Genomic DNA, 16,255 nt, shown 5'->3' with positions numbered 1-16,255 from the left:
GTTCCGTTATTTTGATTTCATCTAATTAAATCAATCATCTAAATTCTCAATTTTTCTATAGAATTTGATAAGAAGTCATATAACGTGTGGTAAGTATAGTTATTTATATTTATTTTTTGTTATATTTATCGATAAACCTTCTTTTGTGATTCTTTTTTATGAATTGATCTGACCGTTATTCATTTTTGAGTGCCAACTTTTTTCATTATTATAATACCGAATTATTAATTATTCTTTCGGAAAATAAAATAGAACGTGTATAAAATATCGATTGAGTTTAAAAATTTGTATTATTATTCGTACAAAAAGACGATAATTGTTTGTTTTTTCATAAATTACTGTCTTTTCCGTTTTTTCTTTTTTTTTTTTTTTTTATTTTAAATAAATATAACGTGTATGTTAAAAGAAATATAATACATATGTCGATCGAGAGATTAAAATGACATATTATTATCCATGAAAAGAAATGTGGAAATTTTTTGATTCATATGTTATCAACGAAAGGATTCGCGTTATTGGCAAAGTTAATGTCGAAAGCAATTGATCTCAAATAGCAATAAAAATATCTATGCACAATTTATTTAGATATTAATATACTTTTCTTGTTTATTATGGGATAAGTTTCTTATTAATTTCGATAAAACAATTCTATAGGAGTTAGACATTATCATCAGCTTATTGTGAATTCTTTATCAACAAAATGTCAAGTAGATAATTGTCTTTTCATGGATAATACATATCTCGATAGAAAAATGTTTTCTCATTAAGTTCAACAAATATTGACCGTCAGTCGATAAAGTAGATATTTACAATTTCGTTAACATTTATTAATACTTGTTTTTACGATTTATTAGAATAAAAACGTTTTTATAATTTCAACAAGTAATTTCATTAGAATTATAGTTTTTCTTTCTTTTTTTTTTTTTATCGTATTAAATTTAATCTATTCGTCGATATTTTATCATACGATATGTATGATTTCCTATGAGTTATTTTTTATGGTAAAGTCAACGTTACAAAATAACTCTGTCGATAATGTCGTTCTCCATTAGGAAACATTTCTTACTTTATAGAAAAATTATCGATGGTAGACAATATAATATATCAACATGTATATACTTTTGTCAATTTTTATTGATCTTACTTTTAACATTTATGTTATAGAATAAGTTTTGGTCAATTTTTTCACAAGAGTTTTATGGCAGTTACAACTTGTCATTGGCTTCAATCGACAACTGGTACAGTCTAAATATAGACGTGTCGTGCAAAGTTGATGCTTCGTACAAATGATCGTAGATGTTTAAAGATAATGCAATGAAGAACGAACGTGTTGCCATCCAAAGTACCATAATGACATCGTACGGTAAGACTTCATTTGATTAAAATTCTCATGGCCAAAGAGATTAATTAATTCCTTTTCATTTATCGTGAACGAATGCATAATGGAATTTTCGTCGATATTTTTTTTTATTCATAATTAATTTTCTTTATTTTTTTTTTTTTGAATTCAGCAACTTTTCAAATAATTTTATTTAAATTCATATTATATATATATATATATATATATATACATATACATGTGTGTGTATATAAATTATAGTAGTTGATGAGATAAAAATTGGATTTCGAAAAATTAAATTCCTTATATTCAATCAATTTTCGTAAAAAAAGTATCTAGAAATAAAATAAAAATATATTATCGTATTTCAACTTTTCTCTCTTACTCATTTAGCATTGCAGTAAAACCAAAGCAATATTTGGATGTAAACAAGACTGACATGTTAAATATATAATCAAATAAATTAGATCTTTCATTTCGAAATCTCATAAAGAAAGATCGTAGAGAATATTTGTTATTTTATATGTATATAAACAGGATAAAAATCTAAATATACAATGTATACGAACGCGGCAGGCAAAATCATCGAGCATAAAACATTTTTATTTGGATGTTTTGAAACCACTCTTTCTTTCAAAAAAAAAAAAAAAAAAAAAAAAAAAAAAGGAAACATATTTCTCACTAATTCTGGGGACAGTTTGTATAACGATTCCGATATTTAACAAATATAAAAAAAAAAAAGAAGAAGAAACATTTATTCGAAATTTCATTAGTTACATTCGTTATGAACAATTGAATCGTTCTATGAAAATCAACGATAATGATCATTGGTGTGTTTGAACATGCTCTTCCGATGGGAATTTCAAAAATGTATGGTGGCCATCGAAGAGGATAATCGAGCAATTTCGAGAGAGTCCAAAAGGGCGAGAGAATGAGCGAGATAGATAGATAGATAGATAGATAGATATATAGATAGGTAGGTAGAGAGGAAGAGAGAGGGATAGCAGCACTTAACAGTAAAATTGTCGTACATAGTCAGGCGGTATGTAGAAGCAACAACATATCCCGGAGGCCGATTCCAGCAGCGCTGGTTCGGATCGTTGCTCGGGGCACATCGAGGGCAAACACCCCTGGTTGGCCCGGCGGTGTATGTCGGAGGTGGTAGCAGCGTTTACCGGGCGACGCACCACCAAACTGTTCTACCCTTTGATCGTGAAAAGAGAAGGTAGAAGATATTTAGTAAGGAACTTCGCTCGAAGCAAGAATTCATCTTTTCGGAAAAGATATCGGAAAATCTTTTAGCGATAAATCGGATCTACGAAATATTTACAGGGATACATTCGTTATAACACAAAGAGAGAGAGATAGAGAGAGAGAGAGAGAGAGAGAGAGAGAGAGAGAGAGAGAGATAGAGGAAGTGCTTACGGTTTCAGAGCTATGGTGTTAGATACGTTAGAGAAAGGGAGATAGAGATAGTCAAGTAAAACGAGAGAGAGAGAGAGAGAGAGAGAGAGAGAGAGAGAGAATGCGAGCGAGCTCTCCCCCGTACACGATGGTGGGCACAATATTGATCTGTGGGGTGGGCTTCGGGAGATGGGTGTCCTCCACCGCCCAGGCAGTGGCTTCCTTCTCTCCTCTCCTCTGTAGAGAGATCTCCTAGTTGTTAGGAGTGGGGAGACCGGTGGCTGCGTGCTGGACCATTCCGCAGGCTCCCGCGAGAGGAATGGTGGGAGTTAGCCGGGAAGCCGGAGAGGGAGAGTAGAGGAGAGGATTCTGTTCTCTGGGATAGTGATGCTGGTGGTGGTGGTGGAGATGGAGGTGGAGGTGGTAGCGGTGGTGGTAATGGTAGGTGGTGGTGATGGTGGTGGTGCTGGTAGTGGTGATGGTGGTGGTGGTAGTAGTAGTGGTGGTAGTGGGTTTATACGAGACGCGGGGTGCCTTTCTCTCGCGTCTATATCACGCCGGTGGTGGCTGCGAGTCGTAGAGAGCTTTACGGCCGGTCTAACCGTTAGCTGCCGTTTGCCGTACTTCGTTAAGAGAGATCATTTCTTATTTTTTTTTCTTTTTTCATTTTCAACACTCCGACTTCTTCCCATTCATTCTATATATATATAAAATATATATATATATATATATATTTCTGTTTTCAATATCTTTCGATAGACATTTGGTGAGAATCGCCGCTATAAATATTTCTTATCCTTTACCCTTTTTTCGATTTTACTTTTCTCAAAAATCTTTAAATTCTTTCTCTTTTCTTTTTTTTTTTTTATCTCCTCGATTAAATATCGATTCAAAATAATATTCGTCATTGAGATTATACACACACACACATACACACACACATATATATATATATATATATATTATATATAATAAATATTAAAAGACATCGTGGGGTATATTCGATGAATATCATCACGGCACGGTCCGTCGCGACGCGTTCACCACGCCGGTTGCGTGGTGCTAGTGATGGTGTGCTGATGATGGTGGTGTAGGTGGTGCTGCCGGTGGTCTTGCTAGTGGTGGTGGTGGTAGTGGTGGTGGCGGTGGTAGTGGTGGTGGTACTGGTGGTTAAACGACCCTCGCTCGTCCTTCGTCTCGCGAGAGAACACCGCCGACGGGACTCGCGAGGATCGCTTCTTCCACTTTCTCTCTTTTTTCTATCTTTTTTTCGCTCCTCTTATATTTATCTCTATTTCTTCCACTTTCCCCTACTATTCTCTATCTTCCACTTTTTCCCTTCTCCTTTCCTCAGCCCCCTCAAAAACATTTGCATCGAATCCTATCGATATCGTCGTGTTTCTGTCTAATCGTAATTTTAATCGTTCTCTTTGGAATCCGATTTATTCGATTCTTTGTCAATTTGTATCACTCTCTCTCTCTCTCTCTCTCTCTCTCGTTGTCTCTCTAACATTTTATAAGTTTTATATCGTCGAACATGACAAAGTTATTATCACTATTACTATTATTATTATTATCATCATTGTTAATATTCTTATAATGTATTAGGTTAACGAATGAGAAGAAGAAACAAGTCGTATAATTTAGTCGAGATCGACCGGGGCCGTGTTTTTCATTGAGAACGCACTCTCTTCTCTCTCTTTCTCCCACCTTCGACCCCATCTCTCTCTGGTACAGGAGGAGGAGGAGGAGGAGGAGGAGGAGGAAAAGGAGGATTATGAGAAGGAAGAAGGAGGTGAAGACTATGAGATTAGTAACGTTGGATTGTACGCGATAAAGGAGCCGTTGGAAGACAACGACTCGTCAACGGAAAAAGAGAGAAAGAAAAAGAGAGAGAAAGGGAGAGAGAGAGAGAGAGAGAGAGAGAGAGAGAGAGAGAGAAAAGTGGTAGTGGTACTGGTGATGGTGCTGCTGTTGCTGGTTGAAGAGGAGTAGAAGGAGAAAGAGAGAGAGAGAGAGAGAGAGAGAGAGAGAGAGAGAGGGTAACACGCTCGAGGAAGTTGCCTGGATACGGGGGCAGCGGCGGTGGCACCGTGTTGCGCCCTCGTTGAAGGAGGAGGTGGAGGGAAGCAAAGAGAGAAGGAAAGGGAGAAAGAGAGAGAGAGAGAGACATCTATATGTATATATATATATATATATATATACGTATATATATAGAGAAAGAGAGGGAGAGAGCGAGAGAGAAGTGCGCGCGCGCGCGCGCAACCGAGTGGCCGGCCGAGCGAGAACGCACATAGAGTACGCCGCGTACGGATTGGAATGGAACGCGTCGCGGACCACGGCGAAGGTGCTACTTCTTGTAGTGTTACGTGTTAAAGTACGAGGATGCACGAGCTCTTACTATTGCCAGTAGTCCTGCTCGGCCGACGGCTCGTCAACGACGTCTCGTTTCCTTCGCGATAAGCATCCTGCATCCTCGTTATTATTATTAATATTATTATTATTATTATTATTATTATTATTATTATTATTATTATTATTATTATTATTGTTCTTGTTCCTTTTCTTCTTCTTTTTCCTCTTTTTATTCTTCTCTCTCTCTCTCTCTCTCTCTCTCTCTCTTTCTTTCTCTCTCTATCTAACCTTTTTACTTTCTTTCTCCCTTCTCTTTCCTTTTTACATCTATTTCTACTTTAATTCTCAATCTTTACCTGTTTCTTTTGACCTGTGTCTTTTTTTATTTTTTTTTTTTTTCGTTTTTTCATTTTTCTTCTTCTTCCTCCTCTTCTCTCTCTTTCTCTCTCTCTCTCTCTCTCTCTCTCTCTCGTATGCGTATTCGTTCGAGCTATTCGATTTGCCATCGTGCGCGTTACAAATCGTTCAATTTCTTTTCTTTGTTTGTCCTTTTTTTTCTCTCCTTTTTCTTCCCCCTTTTCCTTTTTTTCATTATTCGTTGAATTCTCAACAGGAAGTGTTGGAGCGAAAGAGAGAGAGAGAAAGAGAGCGAGAGAGATAGATAGGGAGAGGGAAAGAGAGAAAGAGAGAGAGATAGCTGAGTGACAGAAAATAAAAGTGAACGAAGAGGATTCGTGTTATGGAAGAGAAACGCGAAACGACAGGATCAATCGTGTGGATAACGAACGAAATGATGTTCTTCTTAATAAGGAAGGATCGTGTCGGCGACACCTGTGTATTTTGTGCGCTATCATAGTACGAGGGAGATTAATTGATTCGTCCCTTCGATTTACTAAACAAAAAAATATCTCCGGTGCTCTGGGGTCTTTCTTGCGATAACTGCGAGACGCGAGAGCGTGGGTACGTAACGCGAAACATTGATAATAAGTTTCAATCGATCGTAGATTTTCGTAAATTTTTTTTGTTCTTCTTTCTTTTTTTCTTTCCTTTTTTACTTTTATAAATGACTTCGCGCGACGACGCGAATCACAGAGTCGATCGAAAGATGTTGTTACTCTTTCGATTTCTCTGCTTTTTTTTCTTTTTTTGTTATTTTTATTTATTTATTTTTTTTTTTTCTTCTTATCTAAATCATATCTACGCCATTTATCCGATTACGATAATTAATATTATTTTAACGCGAAAAACGATGACACATTTGCGTATGTATGATAGATAGACAGAGAGAGAGAGAGAGAGAGAGAGAGAGAGAGGAAATATACGAGCAGTTCTTCGATTTTCGATGCGCTCGTAAAAATTGTTATATCATTGCGCCTATAATATACGAAACGTCTCTCGATAAATAAACTGGTGTCGTTGAAATGAGTAGCTTGCGCGTTTATAATGTCGAAAGAGGTGGGATGTGATAGGATGGGGTTGGGGGTGGGGTGAGCTAGAACGGAGTAGGGTGGGAGGTCAAAGCGAAGGGTTGCTACTCGAAGAGATACAACGAACTTCGAATGCTCGCTTTTACGAGAGGGACGTTACGTTACTTATCTCTACTATCAAAACCAAGGAAAAGAAAACGATAAAGTTCTGTTGTATGTGTCATATTTTTCCATTATGTTCTGGTAAAGAGAAATCATAAGAATAATGTCGTTTATATCCTTCTAAGACAATATGTGTGTATTGCTCGTATCGTCATTTTATTTATTTTTTTTTATTCTCCCTCTCTCTCTCTCTCTCTCTCTCTCTCTCTCTCTCTCTCTCTAAAATCGTATTTCGAAGAAATAATTTTTAAGATTTTCTTTGTCTTCTTTTTCTCTTTCTCTTTTCTTTTTTTTCTTTCTTTCTTTCTTGCTTTCTTTCTCTCTTTCTTTCCATCGGAGTTAGACACAAGGACACGAAATATATTTATTTGAAAAATTTCACGATTTATCGAGATAGCATTGAAGAAAGAAAATGTAGCAGAGACGAATCGTGAGAGATATCGACAGGCTCGTCAAGAATCAACATTTTCTCTGTGTTCGAAAGTAAAACACACATACACAGAGTGTATATGTGTGTGTGTGTGTGTGTGTATGTGCGAGAGAGAGAGAGAGAGAGAGAGAGAGAGAGAGACGGAACACAGCGAAACGAATATTATCTCGTTCTTTCCGCACACGCGGAGACGTCCGAAACATTTCGAAAAGATATCCAGATGCGGGTTGACGTATCGAAAAATTTGTTTTCTCTAAATAATTCTAGTAAATCGTTATTAAATTCAACGAAAAAATTCTCTATCTCTAAATGAAATTAATCGTCGATAAATCGTGATAATGATATGAAGATACGAATTGCTCGTTTCGATTTGACGAAAGATATAAGAAAATTTTGAAAAATTAAAAATTTCGTCTATTAGAAAAAGAAAAAAGTAATGTCGTGATAAGAGGGATGAGAAGTGGGAGAGATGTGGGTCTCGATTGAGACGAACGAAAGAAACCTTCGAAATGATTCGAAATAATTTTCAGAGGGAAGAAAAAAAAATGATTGAATCGTGGAGGAAGTATCATTGGAGAGGAACAAGTACTACGGCAACGAGAAAAACTAAAACAGCGTAGCGGTCGACGGGTTAGCGATCGCTCGAAGAGGAAGAAGAAGAGGAAGAAGAAGAAGAAGAAGAAGAAGAAGAAGAAGAAGAAGAAGGAGGAGGAGGAAGAGGAAGGGTAGAAGAAAGAGAAGGAGGAGGAGGAGGTGGAGGTGGTGTGTTGGAGAAGGGAGGAGAGGAGAGGAGGAAGAAAAACGGGGAGATTCGTGGTAGAAGAAGAGGAAGAAGAGGAAGAAGAGGAAGAAGAAGAGGGTGGAGGGGGGGAGAAGAAGGTGGTGGGTGGTGGAGGTGGTGGTGGTGCGGAAGGACGAGGCTTGGGTTCCCTCGATCGCGCGATAGCCCATCGTCGAATAATCTGAGAGAGGACGCTCGGTTATGACGGCGAAATCGCGGGAGGTTGTCGCATACGACGGTACTCGTAGTTAGTCGCGAATTTTAGTCGTCGAAGGACTATCATCGCGTCGAGAGCTACGTGTCACGATCACGATATTACGGGAGTAATATCATGACAGTTATATTTGTATTCGTATTAGTCGCTCGACTTAGGATCGCCAAATCTATCGTCAATGTCTCTTGGAAAGCTTCGAATTTAACGGAGAAGATTTAGGAAACTAAAGAGAGGAACAACGTTTAAAGTGGAACGTCCTTCGACGTGTGTGTGTATATACATATATATATATATATATTTATATATATCTATATATATATTAAATATTTTTATTTATATATCTATATATATATATATATATTAAATATTTTTATTTATTTAGATACATATATATATATATATATATATATATATATATATATACGTATGTATGTATATAGAAGTATTTGATATCGGTGATTCGAAGGTGGACCGGTAGAAGAATAAAGCTGAGCGTCATGGCGCACAAAACTACTACGGGTTGCCTGCCAAGGATAGAAATTTGGATGTTCAGGACTTGTCTGCCAATTGTACTCCTGCTTATCGTCGTATCTCAGGGTAAGTGACATTACAGTTAATATATCGATATTTTATTATTATAATTATCTTTTAATAACGTTTAGTCAAAGATCATAGATTGAAATTTATAATGATCGAATTAATGATATATTTTTATCATTAAAATAAATATTCCATGTGTGAGAAAGTAACGCGGGATTGATGGGTGGAATGATAAGGTGGGATGTGTGTGACGATTTCGTCATATTATTTTATCGTCGTATAGAACAAATATGCTTGATCATTTTTAAACACGTTTCACGTTTCTTCTCATGATCCTTCATGATATTTTAGGATCGTAACTTTAGGATCCTGAATCCGACAGGAAACGTATCCTGTGGTTGTCGCGTTCTTTGATATATTACGGGTTGTAAAGGATGCACGTGCTCGAATACAAGATTCTACGTTATATTCGTAAGGAAAAAAATTTCACTCGGTTTTCTCGTCACGAAGAAAGCCAAATCATATCTATATCAAGGATAGATATGTAAGTACTATCTGTATTATCTAACAAAGGGAGAAACAAAGTGATAGGATAGTTAATGAAAAGATTTAAACTATAAATAGATGGATGATAAATAATCAAATAAGGAAAGAAAAGAAAGTAAAAAAAGAAAAAAAAAAAAAGAAGAAGAAGAAGAAGAAGAGAAAGAAAAAAGGGGAAAAAGAAAAAATTAAAAAGAAAAAAAAAAAAAAAAGGATAATCGTACGACTTCGTACGTAAAATATTATTTACCAAATGCATTATGCGTATATGCACATAACGTTGTTATAGTTTAAGCTTAAATTCGATTTATCGTATCGTTCATTGATTCAAAAATATTTCTTTTTTTTTGTTTCTTTTTTCTCTTCTCTCTCTCTCTCTCTCTCTATCTTGTTTCTTTTTCTTTTTTTTTTTTAAATATTTTACTTATTTATTTTTTATTCGTTCGAACCAATGTACGCTCGAATTCACGCTAGATTTCATCGGATTACAGATCATTTATATTTTCAATGGACGTAGGTACCACCGACTCGATATGGTTCGAGTCGGCTTTCTCGCCGAGCTTATCGCGATCAACGACTTCGTTGATTGGAAAGAGAATAAGCGTCGATTACGAAGGAAATGTACTGTTCCGTGAATCCAAAGGGAAAATTTTCTCTCTTTCCTTCCTTCTAAATGAAAATCTTATCTCTCTCTCTCTCTCTCTCTCTCTCTCTCTGTCATTTTCCCTTTAACTGTCTTCTTTATCTCTTCGATCAGCTTTCATTCAAGAGCATTCTTGATTCTCTTTAAATCGTTTTTAGTTTAAACGAGAAAATTTGAGAGAATCATTTGGATGGATACTTCCATGTTTTTCGTTCTATTTTTATTTTTATTTTTTTATTCTACAAAAAAAAAAAAAAAAAAAAAAAAAAAAAAAAAAATTCTTCTTATTCGTCGATCATCAAAGTTGTTTCATTCGGCGTTAATCAATTCGAAAGAAATCATTCTCATATTCATTCGTTTCATTTCATTTCGTTTAGTTTAGTTTCGTTTAGTTTCGTTTCGTTTCGTTTCGTTTCGTTTCGTTTCGTTTCATTTCGTTTCGTTTCGTTTCGTTTCGTTTTGATTCGTTTCGATTTTGGGTCGATAGAGATCGAGTGGAAAGTGCGGCTGACCTGCATTGTCATAGGTAAAGAGTTTACGGTAGATCGAGCTTAAGTTTTTTTTCTTTTTCCTTGTTTCCTTGAAAAAAAAAAAAAAAAAAAAAAAAAAAAAAAAAAAAAAAGAAAAAACTAGAAAAAGTACGAACGAATATCATTCTTCTTATATCTTCTAATGTTTCCGCGTTAATTCGTTTATAAAAATATTTGTCTCTTTTCATTTTTTTTTTTTTTTTTTTCTTTTTCAATTTGAATCGACAAATATCCGTAATATTCGATAATTATCTGTTAGAACATAAATTTTTGTCGTCGTTAGAACGACACTTACGCACATTAATAACGAGGAATTTTAATAATTGAGATAATATATTGTTTATCATGAAGAATCATTTTTTTTTTTTTATCTTTTAATTTATAACTCTCGATAATTTCCTTCTCTTTGCCCAAAAGTTATCAGTTAGTTCGGTGACAAAAGTTAACGAATGGCCAACGATGGTTGAATAACTTTCTAACAACGTACGGTGAAAGGACGCAAATATATCGGAGGTCTCTTCGTGATCGATGTCGAGGATTCATGCTTTTGAATCTGTGGGCTTCTTTGACAGTGAAATGGAAATCGTTATTGGTTTCATGTTTTCAACACCGGGGAGGAAAGTGTCAGTTCACCTTTAACAAACTCGTCGAGGCTTTACATAGATTTAATCTTTTTTACGCAACCAACCGACGGCAAATCACGAATTATATTTAATTTACACTATTAATTCAAACGAGAAAAGAAATTTAGATTGGGGAAATATATAATATCTTTAAAATCGATACACAACAACAACAAAAAATATATATATATATATATATATTTATTTCTTTCTTTTGTTTTTTTTTCTTTTTTTTTTTTTTTTTTTTAGTAGATATCGAGACTAAGAATTAAATTTAAAAATTAAAATGCTCGATCGATTTGTCGAAGCGTAGAAAATTAATTAATAAATTAATTCATTCATTCATTTATTCATTCGTTCATTCATTTATTCGTTCAATCGCTTCATAGTATATAAAATGATTATGAAAAAAATAAAAGGATGTATTTTTAATAAGGTGATAATAAAGAGTGAGAAATGAAAATTCTATTTTAATAACCATCGTAGATCGAGTAGATAGTCAACGTGCACGTAGAAAACTAATGTCGACAATGGAAAATCGTATGCATTCGTGAGAAGTTTTTGCAGATCCTGAGTAACTGCAGTTTTACTTTGATTAGGACGTCCGCACAAAGCGAATATTCGAGGTAAACGTTAATTGGAGACGGTACACCAAACTCCAATGAGTTTCACCATGCTTTTAGAGTTTTACTTTTTTGTCTCTCTCTCTTTCTCCCTCTCTCTCTCTCTCTCTCTTTCTTTCTTTCTCTTTTTCTCTTCATTTTATCTTCCTTCTATCTCTTCTCCTTCCTTCGGTAGAGCTCGTTTTGCTTTCTTTGTTTTTCTCTTCCCATTTCTTCTTTTCAATAACCTACGCGATTCCTTTTCTTCGAAAGCGTCGAATCACCAAACGGTACATTATTCAACGAACTACATAGAATCTAATCGCGAGCGCTTTCCACGAATCTTCTCTCTTATTTCTTCTCTCGCGAAAATCTTGCATTTCCTTGTGGTTTCTCAAAGAAAGGGAGATAGTGAGAGAGAGAGAGAGAGAGAGAGAGAGAGAGAGAGAGAGAGAGAGAGAAAGATACAGAGATGTAGAAATAGAGATGACAGACAGACAGACAGAGAGAGAGAGAGAGAGAGAGAGAGAGAGAGAGCTCTTTCGTAAAGGATGAGCAAATTGATTTGGAGACTCGTCCGAGAACTCGATTCATGGAAAAAGCTTTCAAATAATCTCTTTCGTCTTTTGGAAAATATAAAATAAGAAGTTGTTTCGCACACATACAAAAAGAAAAAGAAAAGAAAAAAGAAAAAAGAAAAACTGAAGGAAAAGAAAAAGGGTCAAAAAAAAAAAAAGAAAAGAAAAGAAAAGAAGAGAAAGAAGAAAGATAAAGGAAGAAGAAGCAGAAGAAATTATATACCGCAAAATTTTAATTTAGTCGGGAGTTACTAGTTAAAAGTTAACGAAAGAAAAAGATAAGGAAAGAAAAGAAAAACGTACGTACGTACGTACGTACGTATGAACGAACGAACGAACTTACGAATGGACGATAAGATAAAAAAGAAAAAAAAAAAGAAAAGAAAAATAAGAACATTATGACACGTAATTACGCGAAGCTTGTTCGTTCATTGACAAGGAATCTTTTGTGTTAACGAAATAATACATTGGACGATTATTGACACGTTCAAGTGTCCAAGCGTTCGTGTTTTCGTCACGTCGTAAAATTGCATTTTGTTGTGCCACGACGCAAACAAAGTTTCCATTTGTTGTTGTCCCTCTATATCGGAATTCTTCTTTCTCTCTCTCTCTCTCTCTCTCTCTCTCTCTCTCTCCCTTTCGTCGAACTAGCCTCTACCAACATCTATCCCACCCCTAACCCTCCATCTCACTCTCATCCTCTTACCGCCCAACCTACCGGAACCTCCGTCGTTCTCGTCATACCTCCGAAATTCCACTCCTTCCATCGACCCTCGAACGAATAATAGTTCTCGGCAAATAGTATTTTGCGGTTTTAGAAATAGCACGTACGAAATTATATTCACGATTGTTTCTTCCTTTATTCGTTAAATGAACTCAGCAAAACTTCTTTGCCATTTAATTCTGTTTCCTCCCCCTCCCCCGCCCTCACCCCCTTTTTCTAGTATTTCTCGATCATTTGAATGATAATTAAATGAATTCGAGTAAATGGTCGAACATCGAAGACATCGGCCATATTTGAATCAAAATATTTTGAAGATATTAATGATTTCGATACTGATTGTTAATTCTTTTCTTCTTCTTCTTTTTTTTTGTAATAATACGATATATATATATATATATATATATATATATATATATACGATTACATATTATTAATATAATATAGTATTAATATAATTACGTAGGAGTGTAAACGAGGCCGTGAAAATATTTTCATAAATTAATAATTAACAAATACTGATTATTTAATTTCAATTTATTCAATGATCCGTCAGGATCATTTTATCTTTTTTTTTTTTGCCGAAATTAAAAACGTATCTTTACGGCGTAATAAATTCGTCAAAGGAAGAATATTTACCGAAATCATTTCACTCGTCATTTTGTCCTTTCGATGTTATCTCGAATGATTTTACGTATTTTTTTTTTTTTTCTCTTTTCTTTTTTTTTTTTTATGTGCGAGATAATAAAACGTAAACATACATATATATTATGTTTGAAGATAATATAAATCTTACGGATATATATGTAATAATACTCGTTGTTTTCAACAACCATTTGATAGAAAATAATATAGTTATTCGAAGAAAGTACTTTTAATACTAGTAGATATTGTTGTTTACTCTCAAATAGGAAAAAGATTTCTTTTGTTTTTTGAAAGACTGTCTTTCAGATAAAACGTATCTTTACGCGTTCACGTTTTATGTTAGAATTACGTTGGGAAGGAAACAGATAGATAAAGAGAGAGAAAGAAAGAGAGAGAGAGAGAGAGAGAGAGAGAGAGAGAGAGAGAGAGAGAGAGAGAGAGAGAGAGGGTTAATACACCACCCTAGAATTTTCTTCTAGAAAGACCAAAGTGATCTTCTCGTGACGCTCTTATGACGTCGCCGTACGAAGAGTCACGAGACCCTTGAAAAGTAACAGCCTTCGCGTTCTCGTTTTAACGAAGCGCAGATTTGAAAGCTTTATCGAATTAGTTTGTGGCACGGTGAGTTCGAACCAGCGATGCATGATTCCTGCCCGACGAAATTCCATCATTATTATTTCAATGCGATTACGAATTCCTCTGCTTCGTCTATAACGTATTTCCCTTTCTCTCTCTCTCTCTCTCTCTCTCTCTCTCTCTCTCTTTCTCTCTCTCTTTCTCTTTCTATCTTTCTCTCAAAGCTTTATTTAATGTTTAACATTTTATTATTATTGTTATTATTATTATTCTTCTTCTTCTTCTTATTTTTTTTGTTACTTTTTATTATTATTATTATTATTATTATTAATATCATTGTTATTGTTATTTGTTGTTTTTATTTAAAAAAAATTATTTTTCTACATTCTAACGTTTGTTATTTGTTGTTGTTGTTTTTATTTAAAAAAAATTATTTTTCTACATTCTAACGATATTTTCGTTATTTCCTTTCTATTTATTTCATTATTTATTTTTCTTTCTGTTTTTGTATTTTTTTTTTTTCCTCAATACAAAAAATATACTCCGTTACAAATATCGTAATACATCGATATACGGAAACAATAATACGTATCGAGAAATTATATTGATTCGTTTTTTGATTTGTACGGTTTTTCGTTTTTTTTTCATCTTTTTTTTTTTTTTTTTTTTTTTTTTTTTTTTTTTTCCTTTTTTACACAACAAATATTACATGTTCTGTTAGAAATATTATTTTTCACGATTATATACGAAGATAGTATCATCCGACATATCTTAAAAATTACATTGATCGATTGTGATATTTTTCTTTTCTGCGTATAGTAAACATGTTTTGTTACAAATAGTTAGGATATAAGTAGAATATTCTAAGGACGATAAAAAGTGCGTCGGTAGGGAAATTAGAAAAAAGTTTGCGTAGGAAGAATCGATTGATGGTGTAAGAAAGTGAACGAATAAAAATAGCAATCTCGGCTATTGTTTCTTTCGTTAATTCTCATTGATATTACTTCTTGTATATATATATATATATATATATATATATATATATATATATATATGTGTATATATACACATACATATACATATATAAACACATACATAATATATAAAAATATAATCGTTTAATGTATAGAAAGTTTCATAAAATAGAATATTTTTATGTAAATTCCGCGCATTATCTCAAATTAAAAAGAAAAAAAAAAAAGGAAGAAAAGAAAAGAACTATTAATTAGATAATCAAATATTTATCTATACCAATATTTACTATATTCAAATAATAATTATAACGATAATAATAATAATAATAATAATAATAATAATAATAATAATAATAATAATAATAATAATAATAATAATAATAATAATAATAATAATAATAATAATAATAATAAGAACAATAATAACAATAATGATTTACAAGCGATATATATATATATATAATATAAATTACGTACGATTAAATGAAATTTTGATGAAGAATCAAAGATCTCGTTAATTTTCACGCTGCTTTCTCTGACAGTGTTTCACTTAATATATATAAAACGTGTACCCATCAAATATTTCGTTGAGAGTATTTGTGAATGCAAACAATATATATTTATGTGTACGCGTGTAAATAGATAGATAGATGGATAGATAGATAGATAGATAAAAAGTGGGAGAGAGAGAGAGAGAGAGAGAGAGAGAGAAAGAGAGAGAAAGGAAGATAGAGAGGGGGTAATATTCAATACGTCCTTTAAAAAACCCGCGTAGCCGAGAGTTTTAATATTCGACCTCTTTCGCTAAATCCAACGTGTTTGCACGAGCAAACACATCGAGCTATGTGAGCGCGCTCGCGCACTATTATAAAGAACAATGAAGCATTAAAATCTCTCTCTCTCTCTCTCTCTCTCTCTCTCTCTCTTTCTCTCTGTAGGATCGATCGGCTGTCAAGCCAACGCGTTCGTCGAAGTGCCTGTCAACGGAAGAGCTTGGCTTTGGCCGAGCCTGATTGAACGGGATATGTGGCACGCATTAGAGATGCATGCCTGACTCGATTATGCATTTCCAAGAAAGGAAGAAGCTGCGTCGATACTCTCTCTCTCTCTCTCTATCTATCTTTCTCTTTCTCTCTCTCTCTGTCTCTTTCTCTCTCGACTCCTTAAC

General features: G+C 34.1%; 1 protein-coding gene and 1 long non-coding RNA gene across 9 annotated transcripts in view; both read left to right on the top strand.

Annotated features, from left to right (window-relative positions):
• The first annotated feature begins 3,489 nt into the window (after nucleotides 1-3,489).
• Nucleotides 3,490-7,862, top strand: LOC124950858. Of its 4 annotated transcripts, none has more exons than XR_007101447.1 (3): nucleotides 3,490-3,509; nucleotides 5,712-6,058; nucleotides 7,648-7,862. It is a non-coding gene; the product is annotated as an uncharacterized LOC124950858 (long non-coding RNA). The 4 variants fall into 4 exon arrangements; XR_007101448.1 differs by lacking the exon at nucleotides 3,490-3,509 and adding an exon at nucleotides 3,887-3,903; XR_007101446.1 differs by lacking the exon at nucleotides 3,490-3,509 and adding an exon at nucleotides 4,948-5,090.
• Nucleotides 7,863-7,914: 52 nt separating this feature from the next.
• The window catches only part of LOC124951216 (neuronal acetylcholine receptor subunit alpha-7), a 247,398-nt gene continuing 239,057 nt past the window's right edge, over nucleotides 7,915-16,255 (top strand). For 2 of the 5 annotated variants that reach the window (XM_047499218.1, XM_047499214.1), the window contains exons 1-2: nucleotides 7,915-8,380; nucleotides 8,579-8,709. In XM_047499218.1, the coding sequence (XP_047355174.1) occupies nucleotides 8,610-8,709 (100 nt within the window). In that variant the 5' untranslated portion in view covers nucleotides 7,915-8,380; nucleotides 8,579-8,609. The remainder of the gene's footprint in view (nucleotides 8,381-8,578; nucleotides 8,710-16,255) is intronic. The other 3 variants (XM_047499219.1, XM_047499216.1, XM_047499215.1) reach the window with 2 other exon arrangements.

This window comes from Vespa velutina, chromosome 8, assembly GCF_912470025.1.
Source record: "Vespa velutina chromosome 8, iVesVel2.1, whole genome shotgun sequence".
NCBI classification, from domain to species: domain Eukaryota; kingdom Metazoa; phylum Arthropoda; class Insecta; order Hymenoptera; family Vespidae; genus Vespa; species Vespa velutina.
The sequence above is the reverse complement of the archived record's forward strand: the minus strand, read 5'-3'. Positions and strand labels throughout refer to the sequence as shown.